The sequence below is a fragment of the Propithecus coquereli genome, unplaced genomic scaffold, assembly GCF_000956105.1.
Source record: "Propithecus coquereli isolate 6110/MARCELLA unplaced genomic scaffold, Pcoq_1.0 Scaffold114, whole genome shotgun sequence".
Classification (NCBI taxonomy): domain Eukaryota; kingdom Metazoa; phylum Chordata; class Mammalia; order Primates; family Indriidae; genus Propithecus; species Propithecus coquereli.
Genome location: NW_012135414.1, coordinates 3,547,951 through 3,561,442, shown reverse-complemented (window position 1 = coordinate 3,561,442; position 13,492 = coordinate 3,547,951). Strand labels below are relative to the sequence as shown.

The 13,492-nt window shown below is 43.5% G+C and overlaps 1 protein-coding gene across 1 annotated transcript in view; it reads left to right on the top strand.

The window, feature by feature from the left end:
* UBAP1 (ubiquitin associated protein 1) overlaps positions 1–12,578 on the top strand; it is a 58,811-nt gene extending 46,233 nt beyond the window's left edge. Inside the window, exons 4-7 of the mRNA XM_012656649.1 lie at positions 1,866–2,789; positions 9,874–10,056; positions 10,743–10,844; positions 11,431–12,578. Of these exons, the coding sequence (XP_012512103.1) occupies positions 1,866–2,789; positions 9,874–10,056; positions 10,743–10,844; positions 11,431–11,571 (1,350 nt within the window). The 3' untranslated portion in view covers positions 11,572–12,578. The remainder of the gene's footprint in view (positions 1–1,865; positions 2,790–9,873; positions 10,057–10,742; positions 10,845–11,430) is intronic.
* Positions 12,579–13,492: the final 914 nt, after the last annotated feature.

Below are 13,492 nucleotides of genomic sequence, written 5' to 3'. Positions count from 1 at the left end.
GGGTTGTGAGGAGGGGTGTTCTGTTGCCTTTTTTTTATTTTGTCGAGACAGAGTCTCACTCTGCCACCCTGGGTAGAGTGCAGTGAGAGTGGCATCATTGTAGCTCACTGCAATCTCTAACTCTTGGGCTCTAAGCAGTCCTCCTACCTCAGCCTCCCAGAGTGCTGGGATTATAGGCACGAGCCACCACGCCCGGCCGGGCCAATTAGCTTTTAAGGTTGTTACAAGGATTAAATAAAATAATGTATTTATAATGCTTACTCTGGTTCCTGGTACTCCATAAATGCTAAATGATGTTAATATTTATTATTGTACTCTCAAACCACATTCTTATTTTTTTACTTTAATGTTTCTGCTTTTTTCTCCACCCTGTATGTTTTTCTCTGTGTTCCAAGTATTCTACATTACTTTGGTAATTAAAAAACAAAAGCTTAGTAAAGCTTTGCTAAAAAAGGAAAGAAATTTCCAGTTATTCTTTGAGTAAAACTTCAGACAACTGTGTTTATACGCTGTAGGAAGCTGGTTATAGCCTCAGTTTTTATTGGGGGAAACCAGTTGCAAAATCAGATGTTCTCCACAGTTACAAGTAGCAGTCTTTTTCACTGTTCAGTGGTAGAAAGGAAGCACAGTGATCCGCCATGTGTCTTTCTGGGCAAAGCAACTGGCTTAGGGATTTAAATTAACTTCTTGACATCTGCATTTCTAGGCTTCTCTTGTGTTGTTTGAAGCTGAAAGGCTTATGCTTGTCTCAGAATATTAGACCTCTTTTCTGTCTTCTCCTCCTCTCTTTTTTTTTTTTAAACCTTTAATGTGTCTCCAACCTTGGACGTGCACACATTGTTTAGGTCTGGTGCTTTAGAGTAAAAGCCAAAGATTTTTTTTTTCCTGTCCTATGTGAATTTCACTTTATACACTAGATTTATTTCTTTTAAGTGTGCAAATGAAATTTTTTATAAATTGTTGTTGTAGTTTAAGGTATTTAAGGAACCATGAAGTGAATTTTTGTGCAATTTGCTCTGTAAAATTTTAATCTGAATGTGTCTAGATTTCTTAAGAAGTTTTCCTGCATTTTGAGTACAACCTGTTCATTATAATCTAATAGATAGTGGTTTAAGAGCATAAACTCTATAGTCAAACTGCCTGGGTTCAAATCCAGGCTCTCCCTCTTACTAGCTTTATGACCCTGGGTATAGCCCCTGTAAAGTAGGGATAGCAATAGTTACTTTAACGGGTTGTTGAGAAAATCTAGAGTGAATACATAAATAGTGTTTAGGATCATGCATGGCATATTGTGTTTCTTAAATGTTAAGGTGTGTTATTACTGAACTTGGCATCTGTTTAGGACAGTGTGCTAGATAGTAAGAGGCCCAAAGAGGGTTAGCTGCCTACAAGAGGCTTCTAATATTGGTGGGTAATATTAAAGATGAAAGCTACATGTGATCACATGTGCTCAGTATCAAATGACTGATAGAGACAAATGTTGTAGAAGTTTAGAAGAGGGAATGCATCATCAAGAAAGCTTCAGAGAGGTGGTGGCTGAACTCTGACTGAGCTACCATTGAAGAATTCTAGGAAGGGAAATGGCAGGAGAGGAGAGTAGCAAGGGAACTGGCCGGTACATTTGGCCCGGTATGTAGGGTTAGAGGTGGTGGGAACTCTTTCTAGTTAATTTTTAGAAGTAATCTGGAAGCATAGTTTGGTTAAATCTCACAAGGACATTGGAAACCTCACTCTCCCTGAGTAGGGATCGTTCCTGCATGCCTTGCCCAGTTCTCCTCTTGTACAAGAGTAAGGAAGCAGTGAATTGGGTGAGGGAAGGGTAGCCACCTGGGTTCACACCTCCTTTCTCTGCTATGTCTTTGCAGTATGACTTCTCCTTGGAAAAGAAGACCATTGAGTGGGCTGAAGATATTAAGACAATCCAAGAAGCCCAGCGGGAAGCAGAGCGCAAGGCTGAGGAAGCAGAAGCTAAAGTGAATTCTAAGAGTGGCCCAGAGGGTGATAGCAAAATAAGCTTTTCCAAGACTCACAGTACAGCCACAATGCCGCCTCCGATTAACCCTATCCTTGCCAGCTTACAGCACAACAGCATCCTCACCCCAACTCGGGTCAGCAGTAGTGCCATGAAACAGAAAGTTCTCAGCCCACCCCACACAAAGGCAGATTTCAATCCTGCTGACTTTGAGTGTGAAGAAGACCCATTTGATAACCTGGAGTTAAAAACTATTGACGAGAAGGAAGAGCTGAGAAACATTCTGGTAGGAACCACTGGACCCATTATGGCTCAGTTATTGGACAATAACTTGGCCAGAGGAGGCTCTGGGTCTGTGTTACAGGATGAGGAGGTCCTGGCATCCTTGGAGCGGGTGACCCTAGATTTCAAGCCTCTTCATAAACCCAATGGCTTTATAACCTTACCACAGTTGGGCAACTGTGAAAAGATGTCGCTGTCTTCCAAAGTGTCCCTCCCCCCTATCCCTGCAGTAAGCAATATCAAATCCCTGTCCTTCCCCAAACTTGACTCTGATGACAGCAATCAGAAGACAGCCAAGCTGGCAAGCACTTTCCATAGCACATCCTGCCTCCGCAATGGCACGTTCCAGAATTCCCTAAAGCCTTCCACCCAAAGCAGTGCCAGTGAGCTCAATGGGCATCATACTCTTGGGCTTTCAGCTTTGAACTTGGACAGTGGCACAGAGATGCCAACCCTGACATCCTCCCAGATGCCTTCCCTCTCTATTTTGTCTATGTGCACAGAAGAATCATCACCTCCAAATACAGGTCCCACAGTAAGTCTTCTAAATCCCCCCTAAATTAGAGTTCCAAAGATTTCTAAATTCTACTTAGCAGTTGCCTCCCTCACATTCTTTTCAAGGTTTAGGGCAAGATGGGGCATGGCAGATTGACGATTATATAAGTATATGTAATTCTGCTTGTTTTCCTGAGGAGACAAGGATTATGAGTTTTGAACCAATGTTTGCTTATTCCTGCATCTATTTTGGTCTTTTCTTTTGCAAAGATATGATACATGTCATGTGGATGGTGTTTCCTGGTGTTTTAGTTTTTTTCTGTTCTGTCACATCTTGTGTTTGTTTTATTAATGGCTTTCTTTGTACTTTTTTACTTTTTTCTATTACCTTTCTTCATTTTCTTTTTAGCTTGCTTGGTGCTCCTTATTATATCCTCCTCCCAGATTCCCTGTCCCCATCTTATTCTGCCCTGAAGTATGGTTCTTTTTTATTATAGTTTGGCTAAGTTAGGGTTACATTCTTCATACTGGGTGGTGCCTTAGTAACTGGGAGATAATTTTTATTGGATCTTGAAGCATAAGGTGGAAATGTGTTTTTTTTTTTTTTGAGACAGAGTCTGGCTCTGTTGTCCGGGCTAGAGTGCCGTGGCGTCAGCCTAGCTCACAGCAACCTCAAACTCCTGGGCTCAAGCGATCCTCCTACCTCAGCCTCCCGAGTAGCTGGGACTACAGGCATGCGCCACCACGCCCGGCTCTTTTTATATATGTATATTTTTAGTTGTCCAGATAATTTCTTTCTGTTTTTAGTAGAGACGGGGTCTCGCTCTTGCTCAGGCTGGTCTCGAACTCCTGACCTTGAGCGATCCACCCGCCTTGGCCTCCCAGAGTGCTAGGATTACAGGCGTGAGCCACCGGCGCCTGGCCAATTTGTTGTTTTTAATCTGCAGATTTTAATCATGTGGTTCTTGTTTTTTCACTGTTAAGAATTGTGCTGCTTTCTTCAAAGGACTGGAGGAGAGAACATAGTACTTGGTAACTCAGGTTTAATGTAGAGGATGGATTGTTAAAAAAATTGCACCTTGTATCCTGAAGAAAATCTGATTTGTCATACAAAAAATGTTGCAGATGCAGTGAGGTTCTTTTATTTGTCACAAAGTGTAGGCTTAGCTCTTGATGTGGTTTTCAGTAGCACAGAACAACACATCATTGCATTCTAGAATAGAAATCATAGAGAAGTCCAAGAACCTTTTGCTATACCAGCTTATAGATTTTTTAAATGACAAAGTACATCAAGAGACTATTTAGAGCCAGAAAGGAGCCTAATTGTATTGGTGGGGTATCTATCAGAGACCGTACAAGCCTGCTATTAGCTGGTAAATAGATGAAATCTTGGCTTGCTTTACAACAAGCGCGAGGTCCCAGCAATAGCATTCTTGCTAAAAGATTGTGTGGCTGTTTCCATTGTTGGAGAGCTCACAGCTTCTTGTAAGCTTCCCTGGACCTTGGCCCAGATAAACGTGATAGAGTGCAGCACGGCAGTATTATCTCTGGGGAGTAATTCTTCCTGGTCATTTGTTGGGCTTGGGTCAGCACTGTACCCCTCTTTGTGATTCATTGTGTGCGTTAGAGAAATTAAAAAGCACCTTGGAAAAGATCAGAGATCCTCAGCCAACACTCTTCACCCCTCATTTAAAGTTTGATTAAATTTAACCATTTAGTGACCAAAGCCAATAAACAAATAGCAGACATCTTTCTCAAACCAGAACACTTGTCATTCTTTGACTAACTGATTGTGGAGATTCTTTCCGGCTCATTCATCTCAGAATAGGAAGGGCCCTACTTTTTGCTGGCTTGAGAATTTGCTACTTTCAATGGGCAGGTATAGACAGAGCTGAAACTCTGTTGTTTTTCTAAGGAAGTCATGATCCTATCCCCAGGGAGCAAATCCTGGTTTCCATTCTGGCCCTCTATCTTTGTGTGAGTCTTTGAGGCCCATAATGAGAATCTTTCCCAGTGAGAAGCATTTCTCTCCAGGATAGCTAGTGACTGAGGCAGGGGTGGTGGTGGTCATCTGGGCTGTATACACCCTTCATATAGGAACTCACAGGGAAGCATTCCTGGAATTTGATTTTTGTTGACTGTTTTGGGCCCAGTGTTTGGGTCTCATTTTTCAGATTTTGATTCCGTGTTTTACTATTTATTTAAACTAATCTTAGAAGTTGAGAAATCCATGGAATCATTTTGAGAGTAATCTTATCATGTGCCCTTATTCCGAGTCCAGCCTCCACTGCCTGACATAGCCAGTGTATATTTCCACCACCTTTCAGCTCTTCAGGGGCCTTGCTTTGCTCAGGGGTTAGGCTAATCCTGTCATTGTGTTCTGTTTTCCAGGTATGAATATATTCCTTACTCTTTTTTTTTTTTTTTTTTTGCTTCTTGAGAGAGAGTCTTACTCTGTCCAAGGGAGCTATCAAAAACCTAATGACAATTTACACATTGATTAACCCATCAGTTTTAAGTCCTTGCATTTCTAAAAATGTCTTAATTTTACCCTGAAGTTTGAGTAACAGTTTTGCTGGATTTAGTTTTCTAATTAAAAGGTCATTTTCCTTTAGAATTTTTAAGACATTGCTCCTGTCCCCCCCCCCCTTATTTAACTTTTTTATTGAATTATAAGCTCCACTGATTTCTAGCATTCCAGTGTCATTCTGAGTTCCAATTTGTTCCACCTTTGGAAGCTTTTGGGATCTATTATTCATCTCTGGAGATTAGAAATTTACCAGTGATGTGCCTTGTTCAGTCATTATGCTAGGCCCTCATGGGTCCTTTCAAACCGAGGTTCAACTCAGTTTTAAAATCCTGGGAAACGGAAAAAAAATTTGAGAATTTTTTTTTTTTTTTTGTCGTTGTTCTTTTTTTGGAATTCCTATGAGCTGGATATTGGATTGATCTCCTTGACTGATGCTCTACTTTTCTATCCTTTTCTATTTCCCATCTCTTTGTGTTTATATTTTACTTTCTGGGATATATCCTTGACCATCTTGTAACCTTTTAAATAAAATTTATACTTTATCGTATTTTAAATTTTGAAGTGCTTTGTTCCCTCTTTTGGTGTATTTCATGTTGGTGGCTTTGGCTTTCTATTCACATTTAAGAGTGGGGCACTAAAAAAACAATCAAAAGTTTGTGTGTTGGGAGTGTACTTGCTGATCTATTAAGCTTCACTGTAGGTTGAAGGTTAGTTGGCTTTGAGGGGAACTCTACAAAATGTCAACATGTGAGGGTCTTGGGAGTTAGTTTCTCCAGAGAATTCTGCTTGAGGGCTAAGGAAGGTTGGGGAAGGCTACTGTATATATTTACTTAATCCTTGTTTAAATTCTTTCACCTCACTCTGCCCTGCACTGTGCCTGGTGTCCTTAGTCCTTTTTGATCTCTGGTTTATGTTTTCTAGAGACTAAACCTTCTGCCTCCTGCAGAGGGGGGAGTGGGGTAAGGAAAGTTTTGCCTGAGGGTTTTACTGCTCTGATTATTATGTACCTTTGCTTTGTCCCAATAGTACCTGGTGCTTCCAAAGCCTGAGCCCCTCTTAGGGCTCCCGAGGGGCTAGTAGACTGACTCTCCTCTTTCCTACTTAGTTTATAACTTTATTGCTGCCAGTTACCATCCCTTCATTAGCTTTCCACATCCTAAAATTTCATTGAAATATATTATCCACTGCCGCCCCTGTTCTTTCTTTGACGTGAAAGGTAAATACAGTTTTAATTTTTCTTTTTTTTGGAGACAGGTTCTTACTCTGTTGTCTAGGCTACAAGTGGTGTCATTATAGCTCACTGTAGCCGCCAACTCCTGGGCTTAAGTGATCCTCCTGCCTCAGCCTTCCAAGTAGCTGGGACTACATGTGCGCGCCACCATGGTTGGCTGATTATTATTATTATTTTTTTTTTTGTAGAGACGGGGGTCTTACTACGCTGGTCTCGAACTCCTGGCCTCAAGTGATCCTCCCACCTTGGCTTCCCAAAGTGCTAGGATTACAAACATGAGCCACTGTGCACCAGAGCTTTAATTCTTTTATTTTCATTTCAGTGGGCTTTGGGGAGGGAAAGACAGTAGAGACATTTGGTCAATTTGCTGTGTTAAATGAAATTCCTTATAAGGGACTTGCGTTTATTCCACAACTGTTGATGAGGACCAGTAAGTGTCAAGCCCAAAGCCAGGCCCTGTGGATTCAGAAATGCATGTGAAATGGTAACTAACCTCTAGGAGCTCACATTAACCTACCATGATTAAGTACTGTGCCAGCAGTGTGATCAAAACTCTGTGGAACCATGGGTGGGAGTGTGCATGCCGTGAGCACATGCATTAGCAGTGGGGTGAAAAGAAGGCGTATGGGAAGACTTGGCAGAAGAGCTATCTTGACTGAGGTAAGACTTGAAGGCTGCATAGATACAGAAAGGACTGCTACCTTCTGAAGCCCAAGAGTGTACCCAGACATCTTAGACACTTGAACACTAATATTTGTGCCTTCTCATAACCTTACTTTCCCACAAACACTAATATTTAATTTGGAAAGATATCTTAATTCTTATTTTTCTCTAGTTTCTACTTTTCTTTGTTTGTTACAAGTATAGAGCATTTTCTTCATTGACTATGAAAATCTTATTATGCCAGAGTCAACCCTTGCCCCCTCCAAGAACTAAATTTTATTATCTTTTTATTAAAAAAATTCTTAGTGACAAAGGGCTACCATCAATTCAGTAATAATGTTTAAAAAGTTGTATCGGTATTAATCATGGGCATTATATATATTTGAAAATAGTACCCTGGATTGAATAGCTTTGGTGAGTGACTGAAGAAATGAAATGCTACTGTATTGTAATTTTGATAAGGGATCCTTTTAAATGTTCATTTGGGGTCTGCTGGATTAGCTCAGTTCCTGTTTGAATCATAAAACATTTATTTGAAGGTGACACTTTATTTTGTTTGTCCCGGTTCAAGGAAGGTATCATCAATCCTAACATTTAAAATCCCATGCATCTTTTTAAAGAATAGTTATAATCACAGAGCATGTACAATTAGTGTATACATCCTATATTTTTCACCTAATATAAATGCTTTCTAAATGTCATATGGCTGAGTATTATTTACTAAGCTAATACCCTACGTTGGATATTTAGTAGATTGTCTCCAATATTTATTAGAAATGATGTTGAGATGAATATTGTTATATATAAATATCAGTTTGCATTTTTTTTATTTCCTTAGAATAGTTCTCTAGAAGTATGCAACTGGATTAACAAATCTGTGAACATTTTTTAGGATTTACATATGCCAGATGTACCTAGAATACCAAATAACATTTCCACCAGTAGGGCATGTGAGAGTACTGCATGTATTTTTAAAATACATATAATTTTATTGTTTTTTTTTTTTTTGGAAACAGAGTCTCACTGTGTTGCCTGGGCTAGAGTGCAGTGGCAACCTCAAACTCTTGGGCTCAAGCGATCCTCCTGCTTCAGCCTCCTGAGTAGCTTGAACTATAGGCGTGCATCACCATGTCCGGCTAATTTTTTCTATTTTTTGTAGAAATGGGGTCTCGCTCTTGCTCGGGCTGCTATTGAACTCCTGGCCTCAAGCAATCCTCCCGCCTCGGCCTCCCAGAGTGCTAGGATTACAGGCGTGAGCCACCTTTCCTAGCCAATTTTATTGAATTTTTAAACATGTAATATTTTAGAAGTGTATGCTGACATCCCACCAGGCATTTAGGAGGCTTTATGAGAAAGGCAGCCATGTGAAGAATAGGCCTGACTCCTTCCTTGCTGGGGCATGTCATGTGAGAGCTGGCATTGCTCTTTGGCTGTTGTTATTCTTATGCTCAGGTAGAGCCTGTCCTTGAAGAGTAAGACACAATCTTAGACCTGCAAAGTGGCTTGATTGGTGTGATCTGGTCCCTGTGCCCTGTAATGACTCCTGTAACCTAGTGACAGCCCTGTGACTGGGCTGCTGAGAGCGTGTTGTGGGTGAGATGGTTATGCATGGAGTGGGCTTTAAGGCTTGTGGTTTTCCTGGCTTTCCCCAGCTGCCTTTGAGGAGAGCATCTGGTTATGTATATATAATTTTGGACTTACCTTTAGGACAGAGAGCTCCCTACTGCCTAATACCCTCTCATTCCCTATAAAAAATGGAAATACTCTCTGAAACATTTTCGCTGATTCTTGGGAGCTGGGCCAAGCTGTAGAAGAGCTTGTGACCTTGTTCCCATGGCAGATGGGTCCTTTGGCCTGGGAGTGAGCTGCCTTCTTGCCTTGGGCCTGATTCACTGTCAGAAGTGGTGGGAGGAGTTAATCATGAGAGTATGTACACTAATCAGGTCAGGGTTAGTAAGGTCCACTGGCAGGGAGTAGGCTGCCTATAGCCAGTACAGGGCCCTAGAGTCCACATTCTAGTCCTTGGGACCTAGTCTGGTGTGGCTGATATTCCTTCAGTCCAGGCTCTATAGGATGGCAGCTTTAGCAGGAAGTGAAACATAGTACATGGTGTGGTGCAAAGGTGGAATCCCCTTAAAACTCTGGGGCCCTGAGCTGTCCATGCATGGGAACAGTACTGGCAACCTCTGCCTAAGGATAGAGACTTTGAGACAGAGTCAGCTCCAAAGCTGGGGGTATTTGAAGTGAGTGATCCCTCAGGACTTTGAGATACAGCAACCTTGGAAAGGGATAGTGGAACTCTGGAGAGAGAGCATCTCAGCCAGCTTGGATATCAGTCCCATGGGCAGTCTAAACTACGTTCTCTACCTCAAGCCCAGGGGATTTGGGCATAAAAGGGCATGTGGCTGTTGTGGTGCTTTCTCACTCTGCAAGGTGGGATGAGGGCAGAGTAGGACAGTCACAATTGCAGGTATCCTCAGCTTTGCTCTCCCTTGGCTGGGATTCTCCTACCCCTCTTCATTCCTTTTCAGGATATTGGACCAGTAGCCTGGCCCTTTATTCTTAGTAGACTTCTTGACTTGGGAGCATGATTAGAATCAGAAATGGCAAGCCCCTGGACCAGACCACTTCAGTGACGTGTCTTCTGGGGCCTCAGTCTTCTTTTTTCTTGCCTTGATCCTCTTGTTTCTCCACCACCAGGTCACCCCTCCTAATTTCTCAATGTCACAAGTGCCCAACATGCCCAGCTGTCCCCAGGCCTATTCTGAACTACAGATACTGTCCCCCAGTGAGCGGCAGTGTGTGGAGACAGTGGTCAACATGGGCTACTCGTATGAGTGTGTCTTGAGAGCCATGAAGAAGAAAGGAGAGAACATTGAGCAGGTGAGCAGTTGGTCAGCGGTGGGGAGTAGGTGGTCAGCCAGGAGAGAAGTCTCAGACCTTTGGAGCTGGAGTAGTGTCCTGCCTCTATTCTGGAGCTCCTCAGATTCATAGCACCAACCTCCTTTCCCGTGGGTTTGTGGGGACGCAGATCATTTTTTTTGGGCAGCCAGCAGGTTCAGCAGCAGTACTTCATTGGGACCTAGGCTGAGCCAAAGCCTTGGGAATATTGGAGCTCTTACCCCTTTTCTCTGCTCTTCCAGAGGGTTTGGGTATGGTCAAATATCTCCTTTCAGAAATTTTTATCCTGTCATAGCTGTCCAGGGAGTTCCAAATAGGGTACTTGAGTCCTACACCTTGGAGATATTTTCTGACTTGGGCTATTTCTTAGAGGAATTTCCTGCCCAGGCTTTGGAGTTGACATTCTGGTAGATCTGAGTCAGCGGTGGCAGCAACTCCTTTGGAAAATGACTACTCATGTTTAGAAGGGTGTGCCTGTCTATGTAGCAAATAGTCACTGAGATCTTATTATGTTGGATACAGTTTAAGGCAGAAAATCAAGTCCTATCCAACATCTGATAGCCCAGTGGGGCAGGGAGCAGACTTCACACTAGCCAGTATGTGTAAGACTCTTGGGAAGCACAGAGAAGAGTGGCAGTAGGTGCTAAACCTCTTGTTTCTTTTCTTAGATTCTCGACTATCTTTTTGCACATGGACAGCTTTGTGAGAAGGGCTTCGACCCTCTTTTGGTGGAAGAGGCTCTGGAAATGCACCAATGTTCAGAGGAAAAGGTGGGAACCTTCGTGCTTCATGAAAACCCTCTGGAAAGGAAGGACAAAGTAGTCTGTCCTGGTTTTCTTCCCTGCCCCTCAACCCCCTTTCCATGCCAGTGACTACAGGCAGAAGCAGTCGAAGGGCAGAATCTCTTGTGTCCAGACAGGCTGAGGCCTATGTTTAGGTTGAGTGGAAACTATCTAGAATCCCAGTGAAGGCAAGGGGAAATTGACCTGGGCTAAAAGCCAAACTTTTGGCCAACTGTGGAGATTGCTGGTCTCTTTGCCTAGCCTACTCCCTGGAGAGCAGCCATTTATGGGTTCAGTATCCTGTCATGGTGGGAGTGTGGATGTGGGTGGTGGGACCCAGATAGAGGTCAGCAAGGGTGAGTTGGGACTGGGTGTGACACCTGAAGGATGATGAGCTGTGGCATTAAACCCGTCTGCCTTGGCTTTCTCCACAGCCCCCCTCTGCTTGCTAGCGGGCTCCAGTTGAAGTATGTAGACCTCCCACACCCCCAATACCCTTCCCTATACTCCTTCACTCAGCTGTGCTGTGTAGCTGGACCCTTTTCTTTAATCTGTATTCTCTTCTATCCCTTAGATGATGGAGTTTCTTCAGTTAATGAGCAAATTTAAGGAAATGGGCTTTGAACTGAAAGACATTAAGGAAGTTTTGCTATTACACAACAATGACCAGGACAACGCTTTGGAAGACCTCATGGCTCGGGCAGGAGCCAGCTGAGACCATGCCCTGCCTAGGCCCTGCCAAGGAAACACCACCCCCAGGAGGCCCTGCAGAGCTCACCTGTGGGGAAGGGGAAGGGGAATACTTCTGGATTTTCTTTTGGGGGTTAGAAGGTCAGGTGTGGAGACTGTGCTTGCCAGTCTCTGTGAGCCTAGGCCCTGAGCTGGGGAGAAAGTGGGGGAAGATTTGGGCATGCAGATGCCCCCAGAACACTCCTGGCTGCTTCCATATTAAATGTATTTGTATTTTGAGAAGTGTCCTTCCCACCTCGGCCCTCCAGAGAGAATACCCTGGTCTTTCCGGGGTCTTTAACATCCTCAGCCGAAACCTGGCCAAGAGTTGTCGGGAAGAAGGGGGTGGGAGGATCAGGCTCAGTGCTGCTTTGGGGCTAGATGCTTATCCCCCCACTCGCCACACTAGTGGACTGAACTCTAATCCAAGTTGCGTGCAAGTGAAAGATTCTTCCAGGGCTTTGTTTATTTTTTCCCCCTTTTAACAAAGTCTCTTAGTGTTACACTGGTTCTGCGAAGTCTCTGAGGTGCAAAGAATGCGCTTTTCCCAGTGGGACCCAGAGTTTGCCTTTTCTGCCAGGCATTCACCATGCTTCCCTGCCCCCCGCCTGTTTCTTTTAGCTTGGTTTGGACCACAGTCTTCTACTATCCAGGGTTTTAGAGCCCCTGCTCTAGGAAACAGTTGTCAGTTTAAGAAATCATTGGTCCCTTCCCAGCACATTGAATGGATGAGAAAACAGGCCATGATTTAGATGGCCAGCACTAACTCCACCTCTGTTCTCCTTGAACAGCCTCTCCCTCCAGCCCACTGCTTTAGGATGACACAATGAATAACACCTAGTCATAGAAATCAGTCTCTTTGGTTTGTTTTGTATTAAGTTGTACAACATTAAAGATCTAAATACAAAGGATATACAGTCTTGATGAATCTAAAATAATTTGCTAACTATTTTGATTCTTCAGAGAGAACTACTAATAAAAATCCAAAAGGTATGTCCTGCTGTGCTTTATTGCCAAGGGCCGTTTTACTGAGATGGGTGGGTAGGTGGGTGCTCAAGGGATTTCCTGCTTGGATTTGCTGGGGATGGAACAGGACCTAATCATTTTCTGTGTCAGAACTTTTTTCCCATTCTAGGCCTGTAGGACCCAGGAGCTGGCCCTCTAGCCTGCCCTGGTTTTTGTCTGTTTGAACCTGACCTAGCTGTCTCTGGGCCAAGGACAGATGCTTTCCTGCAAGACTGACTCTGGAGGTGGGACAGGCTGGGCCTTCCTTCAGGGGAATCACCCAGGAAGTTAGGAAGAAGTCCCTTTTCCTCTGAGTAGCAGACATTTATGTGCTCTGTGCCACAGGCAGGACTGGATTTAGTGTTTCACCAGCTCTCAGTGGTACTGTTGTATCTGATAGAACTGGATTCACCCTAAAGTTTCTTGTCCTTAGACTTAATACCACCCCACTGTCTCACTTGGGCTCATGGCTGGTGTGGGTCTCTAGTTTTTTGGTGATCGTGTAAGGAGGGGCTAGAGAGCCTTAGGGCCAGGAAGCACCAAGCTGGAATGAGGATGCCCTCTAGTGGTCAGACTAGGCACTGCCAGAGGCTGACAAAGGGTGGCCAGGCCAGGTTGCTAGTCTCAAGAGAGCCATTTAAGCTTCCTCTTTTTAAACCTTAAAAAGTTATCCTTTACCTGAAGGAAGCTAAAGTTCACAGGGTAATTGGCATTAGGGGCAAGGCTGTGACACAAGACTCTCAATTTGACCCATCGTGGCCTCAGAAAGTGATTGGCATCTGGAGGCTGCTTCCTGTATCTTTTTAGATACCCAGCCAACAACTCTCAGAAGGCTTGTGTGTGTGTGTAAATTCTGTTTCAGAGACCTCAGACTGTTGACTAGAGTACTCTGTGCCAAGGTG